Below are 10,023 nucleotides of genomic sequence, written 5' to 3' on the forward strand. Positions count from 1 at the left end.
ATTCCTCCTCATTTCACTACAAAAACCTCAATAAAGTGGAAGCTGCTGGAGGGAGATGGACAGAGAGCGTCCGATGTCACGCAGTGTGACGCGATAGTCGGACGCTCGCATGCAGTTACACGGCGTTTAGTTGTGGGTGTTGTTTCACGCATCGGATGCCAGATTCTGCACCTGTCGTGACGTCACGACAGGAGCAGAATCTGAACGGCTCGTAGAAACCACATCACACTGGACGGCTCATCCAGGCGGCTGTAGACACTGCAGGAATCTGGTTGCTTTCCTCCTTCTCTGAGTTGGCAGGCTGAGGGGAGACCACTTTATATATGTTAAACCTAGGGTCCCCCTTAATTTATTAAAAAAAATCCCTGCAAAGCTGTTTTGATGCAGTTTTTACAGCCAAGTCTAGTCTTGAAACTATACACCCTTCTTTTTTGAGTAGATACATCCCTGTACAAACATTTTAAGCATCCCTAATCTTTCTGGTTTATCAAAGTTTAAATGCCCATCCTTTTTAATTTTCAGTGTCTTTATCAAGACACAAACTAAAAATACATTGAAAATTATGTCTTTTATTACCATTTTTAATAATAACATGGCATCAGCTGACCTACATGACATGTCACACAATGTTCGGCACAAAAAATAACTGCACAAATACAAGTTAGTATTTAATCTGATCTTCCTCAGACCTAAACCGATTTATCTCTTTTACGGAGACTATCCCTCATAGATGTTTACAATAATATTTCATGCTGTTTACACAGAAGAGGGGAGGGTTCTTGTATTTTCTGTTTGCAGCTTAAAGAGAAAATAAATATGGGCGTCATTAAAACTTTAAAACAACAAGACTAAAAGTGCCCAATGCTTTTGGAAAGTGTTGTATATCATCCATATGGGTTCGAAGTCTGCTGTCAACTATATAAATGGAGTTTCCAGAACATTTGTGGTCATGCGCGAAGGGATTTGTCTCGATTTGACGCTCACAAGACAAAAAAAAAAACCCCTCCAAATAATAGTTTCGTTTTCTTAATCTCGGGAGCAAAGGCAACCACCGGCCAGTGGGCAGGAGGAAGCAGGTTTCCTCCTGGAGCATCAGCGCCGATCTCAGATCTGGAGGCTGGCCAGCCCCCGCCCTGGGAAATCAGCATCGCGGAGCACGGACTTGACAAGTGCGCCTCCCCCTCCAACACGTTGTCTGACATAAGAGCCAACGTTATAGGCTTCGCCTCTTGCAGTGTCTTTTTCAAAAGTCAAGCACAAAGCCACAGATTATTCATTCTGCTCACAATCCGCTGCGCGGGCAGAAGAACCTGCAGCGACGGACGGACGGAGCCTGCAGGCTCCTCATTTTCTCTCCTGGAGACGAAGCGCTTTTGCGCGTAAGCGGGACCTGGCATCACAGAAGGGGAGAGAGACACACGCACTCCCTCACTATTTCATTCCCTTTTTTTCCCCTCCACGTATATATAAGTTATTTCTGACTGTGTGAGATCGCAGTGGAAGGGAGGTGGAGTGACTATCTGGGGATCTGAAGCATCGGATGCAGTGAGAGAGAGCCGAGCGCGCACGGCACCTGTGGATGCAGCAAACCCCCCCCTGATGTTCGGACTCAAACCTTTCTCAACAAGCACAGGATCCAGTTGATAATCGCACCTTGCAGTCCGATTCCTTTTTCTTTTTTCTTTTTTTTCATTGCATTTCTCTGTGTGTCGGAGGAGCGCACCATGCGACTGAGCGTCTCCTTCCTGCTGCTTCCCCTGCTGAGCTTCACCGGCTGCAGAGCGTCGTACGTGCCGTGCGAGCCGTGCGACCCCAAGGCCCTGTCGCTGTGCCCGCCGGTGCCGGTGGGCTGCCAGCTGGTCAAGGAGCCCGGCTGCGGCTGCTGCCTGACCTGCGCCCTCGAGGAGGGCCAGCCGTGCGGCGTGTACACGGAGCCGTGCATGCGCGGGCTGCGCTGCCTGCCCAAGAACGGCGAGGAGAAGCCGCTGCATGCGCTCCTGAACGGGCGGGGCGCCTGCAAGAACGAGAAGTTGTTCAAACTGCTGTATCCGTCAAAAGGTAGGCCTGCAAGAGAGATGACTGATCCAGATCACCCTGCCTGCTTGTATCAACTTCAGCTGCAGCCTCAATTCACTGGATGAAACGGAGGCAGTGTCATTTTCATTGAAAGTGTTTATTATCTATTGAGAAATAGGGCCGGAGAACATAATCTCCTATCTGAAAATTTCACTTTTTTGGGAAAACACAAAAAACTGTGTTGTTTTCTTGTAGAATGCTATTTTTTTAAGGATACCCCTATACATAACGTATATAATAACGCACAGACAGGCTGAATAGGTGCAGCCCACCTTGTGATGTCATCCAAAGTGAAAAACACCAATCAGACAATTTTGCAGATAAGGTTATGTTCTTCGGCCCTCGATATAGTTGTCTTTTTGAGCATATCTGTGTTAAGGGCTGGGCTGCAAATGGTCAATGCAGGAATTTTAACTGAACCCCACAAAAGTCATCCAAAAATGACATCAACGCACTGTCCAGAATCCAATGACTGCATCATGCTGGGGTATTTCCTACAGATTAAGGAGGCACCTACTGTACTATTCTGATAACCAGATTTTGCATATCTGCCATACTCACACTAGTACACTTTGGAGTTCCCTTTAGTTTTTACTTACTTCATTGAGCGGGAACTGCATATACAGAGTCCATGTAGGCTATTTTCAGTCCAAGTCTACAGATGGCAGTTAGCTCAATTGCCCAAATCCAACAATAACTGCGCTGAAATGGCGTTAGAAAAAGGTTGAACGACTGCGTCGCACCCAGATATCTGAGTTGAACAGTAGATCAAACTTCTCATAGTTGGACCAACGCACCGAGACAACGTAGTTAACGTTGCATCAGTTCCTGTACGAAAATGTTCAACTGAACTGAAACTAGCCCACACGCTCTTTCCAGCTCGGGTCATAGCTTGAATAAACTATGTGACGGACTGAGAAGTTCGGTTTACTTCGATTTCAAACTACAGTTTCAGTCGGACTCATGCGGAAGTGACTGATGTACGAGGTTGAAGATATCACAGCGGACTGTTTTACGAATTCCTTTGAGTAACATGGTTTCTGCATTAATTTGCCAAGAAATGTGATCTGATCCTCAAAACAAAGACTGTCAGAACTTCTCATGAGCTCACCCTTAAACTTTCACAGAGCGAGTGGAAATTATACTTGTGTGTTTTATCAGCTGAAGCACATCGTGTTTGTTTGTTTTTTGCGACTTATATGATTTTTAAGTCATGTTTTGAGGTGAATTGATGCAGAAAACCAGTAAAGAGGTTGCTATCAGATTGGTGCATCCCAACTAGAGATGGTTTGAAGTGTCTCACTTGAAGGGTGATGCACCTCACAGCCCTCTTAAACACGGACTGCCAGCCTTCGTGATCCTTCCTTGACCCCGTGAACAATGTCAATAATCGGTGCTGTTATCTCCGTTTGAAAGACCGGTGAGGCTGAGCTGTAAATCAGTAGGTGTCGTGTGAGTGGCCCTTCGCCTCAGGGCCACCCAGACGACATGAAACAAGGGAGAAGATTACAGGTGGCGCTCCGCAAGGCTCCTAGTTGGCTCCAGAGTCTTTGTGTCTCCAGGAGAGCAGCTTTGTGGGGAATGAAGGCTTTGCTGTCTTTAAGGTGTGAAATCATATTTAACCCCATCTTTTGCCTTTTTTTTCTCTCTTTTAGCCTTTTATCTTTTGTGAGTCTCCTGCACACCTCTCCGTTTCCTCATCCATCACCCGGGCTTTTTCCCACACCTGAGCCACCTTTTCTTCTCTTTTTTTGTCTGCCCCATTCTCTCCCACCACACAGCCTCTTCTCTTCTTTCCCTGCCTGGCTACGGTCCCTCTTCATCTTTTCCAGCCTATTCTTCTCATCCATCCATTCCCACATTCACCCTTTCCACTTCTGTGTAATGCTTCGTTTTCCTGCAGGCTGGAGTTTCAGTGTTGCTGCAGCGCCGCCACGGAAAGATAAATAATCTTGCTGGCTGTGTTAAACCTCAGAAGGCTGAGCCAACGAACCACAGATTTTATGGCTAAGTAGCGCTGGCGTGATGTCCATTAACAAGAGGAAAGAGATAAGAAAGGAGGAAATGCTGAGATGTTTCAACACAAACTTCTCAGCGACACATTCAAATTAAAGCTGAGCTGTCACTTTGCCAAAAAACGTAGCCTTTAAACTCAGTTTATATCTCTTTAGTGATCAGAAATCTTTTTATTGCCAATGTTTCTGGCTTCCCCCATTCAGCCAGGATCATTTTAGCCATTAGCAGCTTTGCATCGGAGTAATTTCGTCCAAATAAACTCCAACCATCTCCCCTTCCCTGTAACTGCCGTTCCCACACGATCCTCTTCTCTTTCTCTCACCGCTCTTTGTTCACTCTCCTCATCAGTCTCCTCTCCCTCCCTCCTCTCCTCCTCTGCGTCTCAGTGCTGCCGGCAGGCCCCGGCTGTGCAGTGATTCAGCAGAATGCAGGCTGAGCGTGGGCTTCCGACCCCCCATCTGTCCACACGTCAGCCAGCTTCTCCATTAGCTCCTGCTGGGCGTTCTGTCAACGCAAAAAATTAAGCGAAACCCAAAATGCACACAGAGGAATACATGCTGAAATTATAGGCGCTTGGAAAGATCTTCAAATTGAGCCAAAGGGGATGTGTGCACACCACAATGCATGTTTGAGCATTTTAACCTTCATAAGTTGTCATTCAGACCTCAACTAGGGCTTAAAATAGGAAAATGTAGCTGTGGCATTTGCAGGCACATTGAGCTCTGATATCGTCTGGACGGATTTATTTGCATTTTCCAGATGTAGCAAAGGAGAAAACTCCTACCAGAAATGAAAAGGGAAGAAAGGAATTAAGAGGAAATGAGTTTTTAGTGATTAATTTCTGCAGGGAGCTGGATCTCCATGACGTCCAACAAGAGGGAAAGAGAGAATGTGAAAGGAAGAATGAAAGATCAGTTAGCACAGGTCAGATTAGAGCAGCTCGAGGATTAGCAAGTGAAGACTTGATTGGACTCACACTGGCTGCTGATCTGCCTCAGCTCTCTCCGGAGGGGGAAAAAAAAAATCTGTGTCAGCAGGAAACTGAAGGGAATCTCTCTTGCTATATTTTCTTTTTTTCCCCTGCAACACTGTCATTAAGGCAAAGGATGGATGACATCATCGTGATCATGATCATCATCGCGGTTGGAAGGGCTTTGGAGGTTTTAAGCGTCATCTGCAACGAGGCCATGACCTTGTTTCGCCACTCAGTTAGCTTAGTAGCTTAGCGATCACGTCAGTGCAGAAATAGAGGGGTTTATATGACGAATGTGCAATCTGCCAAAATGAAACAGAAGCGAATGCGTGACACGGCAGTGGAAATAGGCCAGCTGCTGCTTAGGACACATACGAGGCTAATGCATTTTTAAGGCTGTAAAAACTAAAAATACAAAAAAAAAAAAAAAAAACCTGAAAAAATAAAAACCCCTGAAATTTAACTGTCTAAAGTGCTTCTGGGAAAGAACGCTGCAGCTGCTCGGGCTGAGCTCAGTCTTCGCTGCGGTTGTGTGAATAAAGGGTGGGGACAATGAGGGAGAGGGGCGAGCGCTGAGGTCACTGCCACTGTGTGCAACGTACGAGAGCGCACATGTATGTGACGGCGCCAGCGGGGGTTGGGATCCAAAAATGGGCTGTGGCTGTTTCTCGTGGCTTGCGACATGACAAGGGTAATAGCACGTTTGCCTGGGCTCGGGTGCCAGAGTGAGGCTAAATGTCTCATTTGGGTCACTCGCAATAAAAGTTTTAAAAGCCCTGGTCAACATACACTCCGGGCTGGCGGCGTACCCGCCCGTAAATCTAGCCTGTGTTGTTCCTTATGTCAACGCATTCAGTCCAAAACTGTGCCGAATAAACATTTAGCTGATGCAGTGAAATCGCCAAGTTGTGCTGTGACATTTCCAAAGTGGGCCGTCCCGCCCGGTGCCCTCGTGCGTTCAGCCCTGCTTTTTAATTTCTAGCTGCTCAAATAAGTACAATTCCAGCTGGTGGGGCTCTTGATTTTTGACTTGTGTTCAAGCTGTCTCATGAAAGCAAGAGAAAAATGCTTTGAAGCGCCGCTCACACAGGACTAATATTACGCCTCTGGACACCGGAGCTGCGTGTAAGAATTGGCATCACCGGTTGTTTTAATCTCACCGTGTCTGTAATTTGTAATGTTCCAGTACAAATGACCAGCATTTCTGCAAAAGCAAAAAAGACAGTCCTCCTCTGATAATAGTAATTTAGTGTAAACAATGTGTGAGCCAGACTGTAGCTGAACTTTAATTTAGCCCATGTGTTTGTGTTTTGAGTGGTGTAATTGAATTCACGCAGAAAGGATGAAATAAATTTGAAGGGTGTCTAAATGACACATCATGCAGAAGTGTGGACATGTCCAAGTACAGACATGGTGCAAGGCGTTTTTCTTCCTTGTGCAGAAAGCGGTTATTAAAATGTGTTAAATTAAAATTCTTTGGTCTCATGTTGTTGGCAGTATGGATGTTCCAACAAAGAGCAATAAAACTGCTAAAGGTTCAGAAGAAGTGACACATAAGCTCTAAAGCGATGATGCCTTTTGATGGAAACTTTGTCTGTAAACTGTTTGTTAAAAAGAAAACTAATGAGCGACCTCTTTCCTTTTATGTGTCTTCGCCTTCCCAAACAAACGAACAATCTCACCGTGACACATCGCAGAGCCAGGGGAAATCAAGGTGCCCTTATATGGAGATCCCATCAGCACTCGGAAGGCCCAGGCCATGCAGCGGGCCAAGAACGGCAGGAAGCAGTTGGCCAGGCTCGGGCACGGCAGTAACCGGGAATTCTCGTCATCTATCCTGGATAAACTCGAGCCTGAATTTGTAAGTGATGTGGAGATTACAGCAAAGCATACCCTTTCCTCTCTGATCAACAACAGGCGCAAATTTACGTGCCATGTTTGGTTTGAATGAATAAACTTTTGTTTGACTTTAAACCAGAAAACACTTAGACTTTATTTGTTTTGCACGCTGAAAGTACACCATCTCTGATCAATCAGAGAAGCCTCTTTCACACATGTTGACACACAAATTGCTTATCTCTGCACTCAAATACTCAAATGTTATCATTCAAACTGGCTTCTGCATTTGTGCATGTAGGGACCCTGCAGGAGAAGACTAGATAACCTGATTCAGAGCATGAAGGACACTTCTCAGGTCTTGGCTCTCTCTCTGTATATCCCCAACTGTGATAAGAAGGGTTTCTTCAAACGCAAGCAGGTTGGCATTCATTTTTCATGTCGAGTTATTCATCATTTACCATAAATATCGTCATCCATCCCAATCTAACGTCTCTTTCCGTGCAGTGTAAGCCGTCTCGGGGTCGGAAACGAGGCATCTGCTGGTGCGTGGACCGCTTCGGTGTTAAAATCCCCGGCATCAGCTACGCCGGCGGAGACCTGCAGTGCAAAGATCTGGACAGCAGCAGCAACAGCAACGAATGAGATCCAACCATTGGCTGATCGCCGCTTCTTCTTAAAACCTGCCAATCAAGCTACCACACCTTCTGACTGACAATCAGAAAATACAGCACAAATGCTTTTATATATGGTCACGTGTGATGGACTGCGTTGTTAGTTTGTTTTTAAGGGAAGCCAAACAAAAAGGTTTGCACATGTAGGTCTTCATTGTGGCTCTACACTGACTCTGTAATAAGAGGTTAGCTATCAACTCAAATATATCTTAGATAGTAGAGAAATATACATATGCAGTATATTTGTTTAATTCTGGTAACATGATGTGTCTTAAGTGTGTTGGAAAATGTACTCCCAAAACGTTTGGAAAAGACTTTAAATGTGGCTAAATATCAATGATTTTCAGATATTTGCCAGGTCATTTTAAACAGGGAAGGTGGCCACATAGATATAGTTAGTTTTGGTGTCGAAATTTGGGCGTTTCACCGTGTAATATAAATGTCTTAGACAGGTTTTTTGCTACATTTGTCTGCAATCAGAAACAGAATTTCTTTTTGCTCAATATTTAATGAATATGCTGTTAAGATTTCCTTTTTTTTGATAATAGATGGATCCTGACTTATGTACTTTTATCAATTCCCCTGAAAAGGCAGCTTATATAGTAAATGGAAAATCTCATTGACATTTATGATGTAATTAAATGATTGCAAAGGGTTTAAAACACTTTTTAGCCTGTTTCTGCAGGTAAGGTGAACTGCATAACTACCCTTTTTTCCCCATTTTGAATTCATGGAGATCAAAAACTGTTATTTTGAGATTCGGTGTCTGTCTTCAGACTAAAAAGTTCTCATAAAATAACAATTTACTCTACATGGTTGTCAGATTGCTGAAGTTACTCAGGAGCATGACAGAGATTGGCTAAAAACCAGAGCTAACAGTAACTTGCCACATCTGTGCAATTATGATCATTTTTAAATTCTAAGGTTTCAGAAAAGAGTAGGTCTGAACTAAGGGGAATTATTTTAGATCAATAAACTCAAGCATCCATTTTCATATCCATCTGTTAAACCTGGGGCTTGCAGCTAGCAAGCTTAGCCTACGCAAGACTGGAGACGACCTTGTTTTTACAGTCTTTGGACACAACAGGGAAACGCTAGACAGAGTCACTAAAGCTGGTTGGTTAACAAAAATAATATGGTTAACTTAAACTGAAAAGAAAAAGTCTAGACCTTTTTTTTCTGACTGAGCATCTGGGTAAATTTAACAGTCGCTGCCGGTTATTATTCTGCCGCTTTCAGCTGAGCTTTTTATGCTTCTCCTTGCAAAAAGGGAAATTCATCATTCAAAATGGTTGAATTTCAGCCACGTAGGCCCTTTTAAAGCGATATTAGGCTTTGGCACCTTAATTTCTGACTCAACTTGTGCACTTTTAACAGTTTTGTGTTTAGCGACAACTGACATTTCTGTGCCACATTCAGACAAAACCATATAATACATCCTCAAAATACCAAAAAGGATGAAACCTTGCTTATGAACAAGCCTGTTTTACTGTCAAAAGTGAAATATTTGAATGCTTTTGAAACTCCACGTCCAGCAACTGCATTCGCTGTTTTGTAAATGTATGTATAGACTATGTGCATGCTTCTTAGTGTGTCTGTGCGTGTATATTTGTTCACTTCAAACTCTTGCTAGCCCGGCTTACTCAAGCTACAAACATGGTGCCGTGCATTACCCCCTCAGAGCCTGCACACAAATTGTATGCAAAGGCCCCACGCTGTTTATTTTTCCACGTGGAGGGTCCTCACCGCCACCACACACGCAAATCCTCGCAGGGTTCATCAGGTTCCTTGTCCCATAAAGCGCAAGGATGCTGAGTTTGTATGTAAATTCAAGTGCCTTCTGTCCCACATCGTTTTGAATTTTTGATTTGCATGTGGACCCATTGTGTTGCCGAGTGACGGATACCCGAGTGGAAAAGTAGATCAGTTTGAGATGTGGATGGGGTTCGCTGACAAACGTGGTCATGACCTTCCAGTCAAATGCTGCTAAACATATGATGACAAAGGACAGCTTTGTGTTCTGTGGTTTAAAAAAAAAAAAAAAATGTTCAAGATCCTGTTTTTGTTGTTATAAACTTAATGTTTAATATAATCTTGGATATTCCTCCACTGACGATGGCACATCTGCCAATTCTTCCTAATAAAACACCTCTCTTGTGCCGTTGTTTCAACATGTATACACAACGTAGTCACACTTTTAAAGCTCAACAATCTCAGTTTCAGAAGAAGAAAAAAAAAATAGTAATGTGAGCATTACGGAAAATATTTAACAGGCGTGTAATTGATGTACTCGTTTTTGTAAAGGCAAATCACTATTTAAATAAAGTTCCTGTACTCACAATGATGCCGATCAGCACTTTGTGTGACTTGTGTAATCTGCGCTTAGATGGGAAAATGTTGACTCAGTTGTTGTGTGTTTTGTGACCGTGTGTAGTGTTTCTCCATGCA

At 44.0% G+C, this 10,023-nt stretch overlaps 1 protein-coding gene across 1 annotated transcript; it reads left to right on the plus strand.

Annotated features, from left to right (window-relative positions):
- The first annotated feature begins 1,217 nt into the window (after nucleotides 1-1,217).
- Nucleotides 1,218-9,925, plus strand: igfbp5a (insulin-like growth factor binding protein 5a). Its single transcript, XM_061716107.1, has 4 exons — nucleotides 1,218-2,058; nucleotides 6,763-6,926; nucleotides 7,203-7,322; nucleotides 7,409-9,925. The coding sequence occupies exons 1-4, from the start codon at nucleotides 1,725-1,727 to the stop codon at nucleotides 7,544-7,546; spliced, it is 756 nt and encodes a 251-aa protein (XP_061572091.1). The 5' UTR covers nucleotides 1,218-1,724; the 3' UTR covers nucleotides 7,547-9,925.
- Nucleotides 9,926-10,023: the final 98 nt, after the last annotated feature.

This window comes from Cololabis saira, chromosome 24, assembly GCF_033807715.1.
Source record: "Cololabis saira isolate AMF1-May2022 chromosome 24, fColSai1.1, whole genome shotgun sequence".
NCBI lineage: Eukaryota > Metazoa > Chordata > Actinopteri > Beloniformes > Belonidae > Cololabis > Cololabis saira.

Bases quoted from the DNA above. Each gene is read 5' to 3' on its own strand.
- igfbp5a (XM_061716107.1), top strand. From the start codon at position 1,725: ATGCGACTGAGCGTCTCCTTCCTGCTGCTTCCCCTGCTGAGCTTCACC. The intron at 2,059-6,762 runs GTAGGCCTGCAA...GACACATCGCAG, and splicing joins ACTGCTGTATCCGTCAAAAG to AGCCAGGGGAAATCAAGGTG. The intron at 7,323-7,408 runs GTTGGCATTCAT...CTTTCCGTGCAG, and splicing joins GTTTCTTCAAACGCAAGCAG to TGTAAGCCGTCTCGGGGTCG.